At 39.4% G+C, this 13518-nt stretch overlaps 1 protein-coding gene across 1 annotated transcript in view; it reads right to left on the reverse strand.

Moving 5' to 3' along the window:
- Positions 1-1060: 1060 nt before the first annotated feature.
- Positions 1061-13518, reverse strand: part of LOC134470340 (uncharacterized) — an 83834-nt gene continuing 71376 nt past the window's right edge. Inside the window, exon 4 of the mRNA XM_063256791.1 lies at positions 1061-1986. Within this exon, the coding sequence (XP_063112861.1) occupies positions 1983-1986 (4 nt within the window). The 3' untranslated portion in view covers positions 1061-1982. The remainder of the gene's footprint in view (positions 1987-13518) is intronic.

Here is a 13518-nt window from a genome sequence, read left to right on the forward strand (position 1 = left end):
AACACATACTTTTATGTATTTGAATCATTTCTTACAATAGGAAAACTATTCGGTATTCATACATGTGAGTTTGATTTATTTCATTTATGAGTATGATCTCACGCTGTGTCCATTTATTTACATCTCAATATGTTTCTTCTTTATAGCTGAGTAGTACTACATTTATAAAAATAACACAAGATTTTTATCCGTTCCTCAGTTGATGGACACTCGGGTTGTTTCCAAGATCTGGCTATTACAAATTGTGCTGCTATAAATATGGGTGCACATATCACTATGGTATGATGTTTTCAGTTCTTCTGGGAATATGCCTAGAAGTGGAATAGCTGGAACAAATGGGACTTCCAATCCCAGCTTTTTGAGAAATCTCCAGACTGACCTCCACAATGGTTGCACCAGTCTACACTCCCACCAACAGTGCAGGAGAGTTCCTTTTTCCTCACAGCCTCTCCAGCCTTTGTTGTTGTTGGTTTTCTTAATCCTGGCCATTCTTTCAGGAATGAGATGGAATCTCAGTGTGGTTTTAATTTGCATCTCTCTAATAAGTAATGATGATGAACATTTTTTCATGTATTTCTTTGCCATCTGTATTTCTTCATCTGAGAAGTGTGTATTCATCTCAGATGCCCATTTTTGGATTGGATCTTTGAATTTTGGGGGTCTGATTTTTTTAATTTTTTATATATTTTAGACACAGTCCTTTGAGGCAGAGTTCACTAAGGTTTTTTCCCAGTTTGTGGGTTTTCTTTTCACTATGCTGGAGATTTCTTTTGACATGTAGAAACTTTTTAATAAGAGGTAATCCCAGTTATTGATTCTGGGAAGTATTTCCCATGAGGTTTGAGTCCTGTTCATGAATTCTCTACCAACCCCTATATCTTCAAGGTTTTTAGTCAGTTTGTCTTCCAATAGATTTAGTGTTTCTGTTTTAATATTCAGATCTTTGACCCATTTAGATTTTAATTTAGTACATGGTGATAGACATCGTATAGCTTTAGTTTTCAGCAAATGGAGAGCCAGTTTTTCCAGCACCATTTATTAAAGAGACTGTCGTTCTTCCAATGAACCTGCTTGGCTCCTTTATCAAAGATAAGGTGGTTGAGTGTGTTTGTAGTTGTGGTTGTATCTTCTAATCTATTCCGTTGATCTTCGGCTCTGTTTTAATTCCAGTACCATGTTGATTTTAGTACTGTTACTTTATAGTATAACTTCAAGTCAGGGATTGTGATGCCTCCTGCCTTGCCTTTGCTGCTTAGAACTGTCTTTGATATTCTAGGTCTCTTCTCACTCCAGATGAATTTTAGGAGTGATTTCTTGAGATCTATGAAGTATGTTGATGGTATTTTTATTGGGATTGCATTGAATCTGTATAAGAGTTTTGGGAGAATGGCCATTTTCACATTATTTATTCTTCCTATTCATGAGCAAGGAATGTCTTTCCATTTTCTTAGATCATCTTCAGTTTCTTTATTCAGTGTATTATAATTTTCCCTGTATAGTTCTTAGAAAGCACTTTTTAAAAGTTCACAGCCTGCATTGCAAGATGTCAAATCAGAGAGAAATACACCTGATGAAATTGTCTTCTCTTACACAAACAAGTCATTTAATTGGTTGAGTGGATTCATGCCTGACTTTCCACCCCTGGGAAACTGACCCAGCTTTAATAGAAAATGCAATAACCAAGATCATAGTAATGAGCAAATGCGGGAAAAGCAGTAAGAAAAGACATCAGTGGTATCTGTGATATTTCACTCCAGATCCTGCACAAACTTGCTGACCTGGGACCAGTAAGACAGCATGGCCTCAGACAGGGGTGAAGGGATGAGTGAGGAGCAGGGGGCAAGAAGCCAAGCCAGCGGGCAGAGGTGAAGGACTCACTGTGAAGAGCAAGACCGTGCCCTGAAGAAACATGTGCCCGCTGAGATGGATGTGGAGGCGCCAGGCTGCTTCAGCTTCGCAGGTATAGTTTTCCTCTCTCCAGTTTAGCTAAATGAGAAAGAGCAAAGCTGCCTGGGGAAGCTGCAGGGGAAATAACTTACCTACTGATGGATGAAGGGAGTCCGGCCACTATGCCAGCCAAGTAAACCGCAGAGCCTTTCTCCCTTGCTATGGGAAGGAAGTGACAGAGAAACATTTTCTACAACAGAAAGAAGTCAGGAAGCAATGTGAATCCAGGTAACCCAGCAGGAGCTAAGTAATGGGAGACCCCCTTCCTTACTCTCCTCCACCCCACTCCTAGGCTGACACTTCTTTATGATAATAATATGGATGATCACTGCCCATATTGGTGGGGAACTGCATGTTAATCCCATGTCTGTGTATGAGGTTAACAGATCAAATCAGCGTAATTAACATTCCCTTCCCTTTAACCCTGCCTTACATTTGGAGCCTTCAGGCTCACCTCTCTAGTTATTCAAAAATAGGTAACTCAAAATACTCCTGACAGGGACAATAATTTGAAACTCCTCCATGCAATACTTTGTTGTTGGCGCTTTTGTTTCCTCCATCCTAAAAGGACATCATCAGGTTTGGGTCATGTGCATTAATCTAATTACATGTCTTGTTAGGTAACTAGTTCCTGAGTTCTGCTACAGAGGTCTCCTTTGCTATTTATCTATCTTTGTTTGCCACAGGTGTCTGTGCCTTCGTGTTTCTGGGGGAAAACATATAATTACTGGCATTTTTACCCTACACAAGGAGGCTGCTAAAGTTTTCTGCACAAGGAATAAGTCACCTGAAATTCCTTCAGGAAATTTGGCATCTATCCAGAAAGAGAGCTTCGGGCATGACTTTCTACAGATTTACTATCCTTCAAAGAGCGACCTTCTCCTTAAGGATTTTATTCCAACTGCACTAAACATTAATGCCATGCTTAACGTGAATCACTGGAAATAATTCTCACTCCTGGAGCTCAGAGTCCATTGCTACCTGTTTACAGGACCTTCCTTGACCAGCTTCACACCCTCAGCCCTACCAAACACAAGCAGCAGCTTCAGGCTAAGATGACAATTTCCATTTATTGAAGTGTCTTCAATAAAGAAAGAAAAATGTCACATGGCTAGAAAACAGAACTTTGGTTACTGTTGCAAATAATTTGGCTCTAGCATTTCCTTAGGTAACAATACTGCATTGGTTTTCAACAAATTGTTCCTTCAGTATGTTAAACAATGTCTGCATATTTCCTTTCCAATGGTGTCTTATAGGCTCTCAAGGCTTTCGTGCTTGTTTCTGATTTGAGCTAGACAGCACACACTCTTTCCTGCTCTCTGAGCTCCCCACACTGAGAGAGGCTGTTGGTTCATCCTTATTCACCCCCAGTTGGGCCACACTCGAGTGTAGGATAAGGAGATGCTGGGGGTCCATAAAGACCTCATCTCAGCTCCTCCTCCACCTGGAGTTCTAGCCTCCTTCCCCATGCAGACCCAAGTGCAACACATCCCTTCACTAGGTCCAAACCAATTTCTCTAATTCCACCAAACTTTGCCATCCCAGGGAGGGTGACTTTCCCTATCAGTCCATGAACTCTATCTCATTCAAACACGTATGTGGGACACATGTTCACTGTGCAGACTCTGCAGCATGGTGAATCAGACAGATTCAGTCTACAGAAGGACAGCTATCCAGGGCTGTTAGCTGTGCTGACCAGCACCTCTCATTCTGACATAACTTGCTTTCCACATCCTGCCAAATCCAGTGGCCAGATGGCCATCTGACCTCTAAGTGCCTCCCAGAAACTTCCCAAGCAGTCATCTTCTCCTCCACTTTGAGGGCTTCTATCCTCCGGATGCTGCAGTCTTCTGGTTTTCTTCCTGCTCTTGGACCATCTGGAGGCCCCTTCACTGTGTCCCCCTCTGCATGCTCCCTAGTTGTCAGAATGCTTCAGAGAATGTCCATCCACCCACAAGTCCTGAACTTTACCACGATGCTCCATCATACCACCAACAGGCAGCCTCCTTCCACTTGAGCCCTTTTTTTTCTTTTCTGCTTCTCTTTTCTGCTCTCTTTTCTCATCTATTCTTCTCTCCTCTTTCTTCTTTCCTTTCTCAATCTCATGTAGCAATCAGAGCATCAGGAAGCCCTTTCTCAAACTTAAACCACATCATACTGAGTATCTCAATTCTCTCAAATCCTAAATGGCTGCTGTAAAAACTGACTACTAATAGTACCAAAAGACAACACAGTCTTAATATCCTACAGTTTTGAAGGTCAGAATCCTAAGATGACCAAGGGTCAAAACTAAAGTACAGATAGCATGACACACCCACTACCCAATGGATGCTTTGGGGGAGAATATGTTTCCTTGTTTTCCCAGCTTTCCGTAAGTCATGTTCCTTTCCTTCACCTTCCAAAGAAGCACCTAGCATCAATCCTAACTCTATTTCTTTCTAATAATGACTACTGTGATTATACTTGGCCTATTTGGGATAATCCAGAATACTATCCTCAACTATCTTTGTTTGGCTTTCTGTCACTGAAATGCAACACACAGCACCCACAACTAAAATAAGAGAGGTTTGGCTCATAGTTTCAGAAGGTTCAGTCCATAGTTAGCTGGCTCCAATGCAGAAATAACATGGTAGAAAGCTATTGCAGAGCAAAGATTCTGAGTTCGCAATGGCCAGAAAGCAGAGCAGGGAAAAGATGTCAGAGAGGGAAAAGGTCACAAATCATGTACAGGGCCAACATGATCCACCCAGACACATCAAAAAGGATGCTTTACTGATCTGCTGCTAAGTATTTTTTTTATTATGCCCACAGTTCTTATTACTTTTTTGGAAGAAAGTAAAACCAAATGTGACATAACAGAACAGAGTCAGTCAAATCGAAAGGGTGGACATAATAGATAATGTAAAAATATAATACAAGGTGATCAACAATGGTTACCATAATGCTTCCTGCTATTTCCAATAGAATTACCTATATCATCAGTTATAATAAAATTGAACAAAACAGTAAAGAACGAGACCAACAGAACCAAAACATTGGAGACATTACAGGTCTTCAAAAGTAAATAATAGTCAACCAGAATGGGCGTCATAATGAATCCCACTATCTAACCCACTTTGATTTTCTATTAACTTGATTTGAAGCCCTGTATTGCTCTCATCATCTTGTTTTGACTGATGTTCCTCTATTCTGCTTTGCTTGATAGTTCCAGGTTCGAAAGTTTAGGCAACAGCTGTGAAGGTATTTCTTAATTGAGTCAAATGGACATATCACAGTTAACAGTTATGATCCATCATTTATCAATTTTACATTCAAACACATCTCCTGAAACCATATTTAATATCCAAATAAACCACAATAATTTATTAATTCCATCTAACAACTGAAAATAAAATAATCCCTTCCTCAATGCCTTGAAGTTCCAGCACTTCTCCAAATTCAAAGTCAAAATCTCTTCTGAAACTCAAGGCAAATGCTGAGCTATGAACTTTTTTAATTGAAAGTAAAGTTACACAAAACCACGGTACAAGAATAGAGCTAAACATTCCCATTGAAAAATATAAGACTATGAGAATGGAAAAGAATTAGACCAAAGCAAAACCAAAACTCAGCAAGAAAATCAGGTGGCTATGTGTCTGGCCTCCAGAACACATAGTGGTGAGATGTGAATTCCAGCCCCATCCATGATCTCCTTGATTGCAGCCCATAAGGCCCTGCTCTTGAGCTAAATACCCACAGCCTGCAGCTTTCCTTGACAGAGCTTCCATGCTCCTGACACCTCAGAATTCCTGAAGTCCCTGCTGTACCTTTGGCTTCATTCCTATGGCTTCATACTCTGGGCTCTCAGAGGCTCCATGCCTGACCTCCCAGGCCTCCTTTGAAATCCAGGTGAAATCCCACCTGATCCCACAGCTTTTCCATTACACATGCTGCTAAAACCAGCATCAAGTGAACAACTCCAAGGTCTGCTGTCAGCCTGGGGAGTTTTCAGGCCTTTTAGCTGTAGTAACCTCTGAGTGCCTGGATGGCTAAGCAGAGTGAAATGATTCCTGTAAGGTCAGTTTCCTAGGAGGCCCTTCTATACCACGGACCTCAGGGACTCTCTCCTCAAAGAGAGCACATACTTTTGCATCCTTAAGCCTCAGACAGGTGGCGTTTTCCTCATTTCTGAGATGTGCCCAAGGCAACTTTCTCCTCTTCCCTGTGCAAAGTACTGGGCTCATTTTTATGGCAGTAATCTCACCAGCAACCACATTAAATTTTGTCAGTACTTTATACTCAGTCGTGTTTGAGCCAACAATTAAGTTTTTCAAACTATCCTGATCTTGTTTTTGGCTTCCAAGTCACCCTATGGATCTAGCTAAACATTAGCAGTAGTATCCATACTACAGCATAAATGTTGGGTGTCTTCAATTTTTGTACTACATTTATATGTGTGCTGCCTTCAAGTTCAGCTTCATACAATGTCTAACGATATGAACAAATGAAAACAAATTCTTTGCCAGAATGTAACATGCATGGGTTCTAGTGTATTTCCTAATAGAGTCATTGTTCCCATCTGAAACCTCCTGATTCTGGCCTTTACTATCCAAATTTCTATCAGCATTCTGGTTTTCTGACCTCCAAGGCAGAATTAACCATCAAGTTCTTACAGTATTCTAAGGCTTATCCAGTCCACATCTCCAAGAATTTCCAAAATCCTCCTGCTAGCCAGTTTCAAAGGAATCTAAACCACATGTTCAGGTATAATCACAGCAGTGACACCCACTTATTTGGTGTCAATATTTTATATTAGTCTCCTCTCCTGTTGCTGGGACACAATGCCCAACACCCACAACTTAAAAGTGGAGAGGCTTAATTTGGCTCTCAAGAAAAGCAGTCCATGATCAACAGGCTCCAAGGCAGAAAGATATGGCAGAGCAAACCTGTTCAATTCATAAAAGCACAGAATCAAAGCAACAGAACAACACCAGCGGTTACCCAAGTCCATACCTCCATGACCCACCAGACGCACACAGAACTTTGCTTTACTAATATCATAGGTACTTCTTAATCCAATTAAATTGATGTATTAATGTTAGCAGTTGTCTCTATTCCCCTTCTGTGCTTTCTGTAAGATGGAATTTGTAACATACATTCCTTATATATAATTCTGAGTATTAAACAAGTTAATTAATTTAAAGGGTTTAGAACAGCACTTAGGACATAAAAGTGTTCACTCTTAATAACATAAGTGACATCAATAATACTAATATCTTCACATGGATGAATCCTTCTTTCTTAGGACATTATTTCAAATATTACTTTTGCAGGGAAGCCTGCCTCAATAATCCTATCTAAATTCAACCTCCTTCCCCTTGAGCCATGTAAGTCATCAGTCGGTTTCTCTCTCTTTCTTTCTCTCTCTCTCTCTCTCTCTCTCACCCCCCCTCCCGTCTCTCTTCCCTCTGTCCTATTGCTTCTTTTATTTCCTGGTTGATGTCCTTCATACAACATGTTACTATATATCTGTTTATTGCTATTGGACACTTCTCCAAGTAGACAGAAATCTGGTCTTTCCCCTATTGCATCCCTAACAACCAGAACAATGTCTTTCACTTGAGGGTACAATAGATATTTCTGAGTACATGAAGAAATGAATCTGATATGCTGCTGGTTCTTCCTTTCCTACGCCAAGACCAATGTCTCCTCACAACAAAGCATTGGTCATGTTCTTTTGTCCAGTCAGATTCAGGACAGCGGCCTGTACACAGGAACATATGGGGCCTTCCTGAGTAATCAATATGTCAGTGAAATTTAAAGGCACATCTCAAAAAAGAGAAATTTTCTTCCATCCAGTCAGTCAGTACTCATACCACAGCCTGAGCTGAAAGAGGATTCCAAAACCACCTGTTAAAATGAGGAACTCAAACCCAAAGTCCATGAAGTTGCTCTCCCAGTCTTTGCCTGTCCTCTGCACATACCAGTGAGTTTGGCTAGTTATTTAATCATGATGAAACCTTCTGAAATCACCAGATGGATACTGTAACAACATCAAAATATACAGTTTAAATCCAGATGCTGGGAAAAACAATGCTAACTCTCAACCTCAAGCACCTAGTTCCTCTCCCCTCTGGTGAAACCTGTAGCTCAGATCTAGCCAGGTGGGGCATCTTCCGTGTAAAACATCTCCTTGCTTCTATATTCTGATGTTCAGAGCAGATACAGTCTGACTTCATGTGGTCATAGTTGGTTCTCTCACTCCCATAAAAATACAGCAGGAGGGGTGTCATCACCCAAAAATTTGGGCTTTCACAAGAGACTCAGGATAGAACCTTACTCAACATCACCCCTGAAGTACAAAGGTGGCTGTTTGCATTTTTCTCATGCCTTTGAGCAGGTTAGGTGCAAACCCTATGCTATAGCGTGGGTATGGTTTGTTCCCAACCAAACTCATGTTGAACCTGTTCCCTAATACAGAAGTATCAAAACGTGCAGGATCTGTGGGAGGTGGGCCCTGGGGGAAACAATGATTTATGGTTGCCTAGTGGGAAGACTAATGCTCATTTCATGAAATGGGTTAGATCTCACAGAGGTGAGGTCCCATGAAAGTGAGTTAGAGAAAAGAAAGCCTAGCGCCTCTCCACTGTCTTCTTCCTTTTGTAATCTCTGTCTCTCTGTCTCTGTCTCTGTCTCTGTCTCTCTCTCTCTCTCTCTCTCTCTCTCTCTCTCTCTCTCTCTCTCTATCTCTATCTCTCTCTCCCTCTGTCAGTCTCTCTCTGTCTCTCTCCTGTTATATGCTCTCATCCACCATCACACCCTCACCAGAAGGCAATGCCAGTATCAGTTTTTTGGACTTCCAGAAACGTGATTTGAATAAATCTATCTTTACAAAGCTCCCAGTCTAACTATTTTGTTACAGCAACACAAAATAGGCTGTGTTACCTCTTGTGCTTACCTGGTACACATGGGTACTTGTGCCACACTCTGATCACACACATCCATCCCTTACTCAACTCCCTCACAGATCTGATGGTTTGTAAGATAAAGTTCTATGTTCCTAAAATAGAGAGTTGTGATTTAATGCTCATACAGTTTCAGTTTTGCAAGATGCAGAGATTCTGGAGACCTTACATGACATAAATATATTTATGACTAATGAACTGTAAACTTGGAAATAGTTAAGGTGGTAAATGTCATGTATGTATTTTTTACCTCAGTTAAAAATAGCTTGATTTTATTTGATTAAACATCAGTCCCCCTAATGTCATTACCAAAACTCTGAAGGACCCAAGTCTCACCTCTTCCCTCCCAGCTCCCCACAGACTCCAGTTGTCTTTAGGTTCCACATGAGCTCCTTCCTGCCCTAAGGTGTCTGGTCAGGCCACTCTTCTATCCAGAATGCACCTCTGCAAGTCACATCTGGCAACCTCTTACTCAGGCTTCAGTAAAAATATGCTTTCCTGCCAACCCCAACACTCAGATAAACAGATCTCCTCACCCACCTCCCCAGGACTTTCTCTTATTTGATCCTGTCCTTAAATAAGTGTGTGATGGTATGGAGCCTCAGCACCATTCTCAGCACCTAATGCCACAGAGCATGAACAGCAGTCACTGAAAAATATTGGAGAGGAGTTCCAGCATACTGGCATGACCCCGGGTAGTGTCTAAGATCATTGCTCCCATCGGTTAAGTGCCCACCCAGATACACTGTACTAAGAGCTTCCAGATACACTAGATTAAGCTAGGCAGGTTTCACAGGCCTGTCTATAACTCACCCAGAAACCTTTGTTCAATCCAGGGAGCTGAAGGCATGCAAGGTGAGTTCAAGTGCATCAGCACTATCCAGGGGAGAGCTTTAGACCATCACCCACTGTGGTTAGGAGCCCATCCACCTTCCTAGAATACCAGAGGTGGTAAGGAGGTCCTGCAGGCCTGACTGGACCATGCTCAGCAACCTCCATTCAGTCTCAGGAGCCAAAGGCATAGGAGACAATTTGCAACACACCCAGAAGAAGCTTTGGAACATAACTTGAAACATGGAAATTTAGGAAATGACAAGACAAAGATCAAAATGCAATCTCAAACCTCCAGCCCATCTCAAGAAAGCCTAAATCCATATACATAGAAGAAAATACAAGCCATACAGCTAAAATATCTGAAATAACAGCAACTGAAATAAAGAAGCAACTCCAGGAAGCTACAAAGGAATTCAAATTAGAAATAAACTCACAGGTAAAAGAAGAAATGACAAAAGTAATGAAAGAAATGCTGAACACACCTAAAGAAGACACAGTTAAAATTAGAGGAACAATGCAAAAAGATAGACTCCCTGGATGAACAATATAAGATAAAAACAGAATACATGAAGCAGTTTCAAAGAGATATACAGGAAATCAAAAATTCCATTGAAAGTTGTCAAAACCTCCTCAACAAAAGTGAACATAGAATTTCAGACCTCAAAGACAAGATTGCAGCTATTGAACAGGACAGGAAAGATCTTTTAAAAATAACACAGAATCAGGAAATAACAATTCAACAGCTGAGAGATGATGCAAAGAAAAACAACATAAGATTTATAGGGATAAATGAAAAAGAAGGGACAATACAAATGATATCAGGAGGCTATTTACAGAAGCAGTAGCTGAAAATTTCCCAAACATGAGAATGGAAACTGACACATAGATCAGTGAAGCACATGGAACTCCAAATAGCCATAATCAAAATAAAACTACACCCAGACATATAATAATCACCATCCCAGAAATCCAACGTAAGAACAGAATGTTAAAAGCTGTTAGAGTGAAAAGACAGGTCACCTATAAAGGAAAACCTGTCAGAATCACAGCATACTTCTCAAAACAATGAAGTCACGATGAGCATGGAATGAAGTATTTCAGATCCTAAAGGAAAACAATTTGCAACCTAGACTGAAAAACTGTCCTTCACAATGGATGGAGAAATAAGATACTTCCATGACAAAGAACAGCTGAAAAACTTCATGATCACTAAACCAGTCTTGCAAAGAATACTGAAAGACATTCTAGCTAGACATAGGGAAAAAACCACTAAGCAAGGAAGACATTAAAGAGAATGGAAAGGTAAAGATGCAACAGGAGAAAGATAACATGTCAACAATAAACCAGTAATATAACAGTTATAACCATTAATGTAAATAGTCTCAATTCAACAATTAAAAGAAACAGACTGGCAAAATGAATCAAGAAACAACATCCAACCATATGCTGTCTAAAAGTAACCCATCTAACCTAAAAGAAACTAATAGACCGAAAGTCTAAGGATGGAAACAATATTTCCTACAACACGAACACCTAAAAAAGCAGGGGTAGCTATTCTGTTTGCAGACAATGTGAACTTGAAACCAAGAATGATTAGAAGAGATAAAGAAGGTCACTACATATAGGTTAGGGGAAAACTTCAAGAGGAAGAGATAACAATCTCAAATATGCACCGAATTGCAGAGCACCAGCTATACAACACAAGTATTAACAGAAATGAAAAATCAAATAAGCAATAACACAATTATAACTGGAGAAATTAACACACCACTGACACAAAGAGACAGATCAACCAGAAAGAAAATCAGCAAATAAATAACAGAACTTAATCACAACTGTGAACAAATGGATTTGATAGACATATACAGTGTTCCATTCAACAACAGAATACACATTCTTCTCAGCAGTACATGGGTCATACTCTAAAATAGACCACATACAGGCCCACAGAACATAGTTAAGTAAATGCAAAATTATTGAAATTATCCTATGCATGTTATCAGAACATAGTGCCATGAAACTAGAAATTAATGAAAAAAGAAACACATGGAAAAACCCTACAAACACATGGAAATTGAATAATACACTCGAGCAAACAGTGGGTCACAGAAGAAATTAAATAAGAAATTATACAATACCTATATGCAAATAAAAATACAGATAGAACATAGTGGAATCTGTGGTATGCAATGAAAGTGGTCCTCAGAGGAAAATTTATTGCACTGAGTTCCCACATCAGGAAAACAGAATGAACACAGATAAACAACCTGATGCTACACCTCAAACATATAGAAAAAGAAGAGCAAGTCAAGCCCAAAGCCCAAAGAAGGGAGGAAATCATAAAAATCAAAGCAGAAATTAATGCAATAGAGACTAAGAAAACAATCCAAAGAATCAATTATTCAAAATTTGGTTGTTTGAAAGAATAAAAAAAATTGATAAGCCCCTAACCAACCTTATTTTAAAAAGGAAAGAAAAAACTCAAATTCATGCAATAAGGAATGAAAAAAAAAAAAAAGAAATCCCTACAGACTCTGTGGAAATACACAAGATCATCAACATCTATTTTGAAAACCTGTACTCTCTAACAGGTTGATAACACAGAAGAAATGGACAGATTCCTAGAAATATATGAACTACCAAAGCTGGGTCAAGAAAATGTAAAACTGCTGAATAACTCAATTTCTATTAATGAAATTGAAAAGGTAATTAAGTCCTTACCTACAAAGAAGAGGTCAGGCCAAGAGGGATTCACTGCAGAATTCTACAAGAAATATGAAGAAGACTTAATGCTGACACTCCTCAAACTCTTCAATGAAATTGAAAGGGAAGCAATCCTTCCTAAGTCATTTCTGGAAACAAATATTACTCTAGTACCAAAACCTGAGAAAGACCCAACTAAAAAAGAGAACTACAGGCAAATCTCCCTAATGAATATTGAAGCAAAAATTCTCAATAAAACATTGGTAAACAGGATGCAACAATTCATCAAGAATATTATATACCACAACCAAATGGGATTGATCCCAGTCATTCAGGGATGGTTCAACATAGGTAAATCAATAATGTAATCTACCATATCAATAGAGTCAAAAGTAAGAATCACATGATCATCTCTAAAGATGCAGAAAAAGCTTTTGATAAGGTCCAACACTCATTCATGATGAGAACCTTACAGATAATGGGAATAGATGGTCTTTACCACAATATGATAAAGGCCATCTATGATGAACCAAGAGCCAGCATCATATTAAATGACCAAAAACTGAAAGCCTTTATCCTAAAATCAGGAAGAAGACACTGATGTTCCTTAACACCACTCCTATTCAACATAGTACTGGAAATACTAACCAGAGCAGTTATATGAGAGAGACAAATAAAAGGAGTAAAGATAGGAAAAGAAGAAGTTAAAATATCATTATTTGCAGACGACATGATACTCTACATAGAACACTTCCGAAACTCCACTGAAAGACTCCTAGATATAATAAATAAATTCAGCAATGTAGCTGGATATAAATAGTCAATACTCAAAAATCACAGAGGAACAGATAACAATCTCAAATATGCTCCGAATTGCAGACAATCTCAAATATGCACCAGCTATACAACACAAGTATTAACAGAAATGAAAAATCAAATAAGCAATAACACAATTATAACTGGAGAAATTAACACACCACTGACACAAAGGGACAGATCACCCAGAAAGAAAATCAGCAAATAAATAACAGAACTTAATCACAATATGATAAAGGATTCCTATACACTAACAACAATATCACTTAGAGAG

The sequence above is a fragment of the Cavia porcellus genome, unplaced genomic scaffold, assembly GCF_034190915.1.
Source record: "Cavia porcellus strain 051 isolate PalLab524CR breed Dunkin Hartley unplaced genomic scaffold, mCavPor4.1 scaffold_9, whole genome shotgun sequence".
Taxonomy (NCBI): Eukaryota; Metazoa; Chordata; class Mammalia; order Rodentia; family Caviidae; genus Cavia; species Cavia porcellus.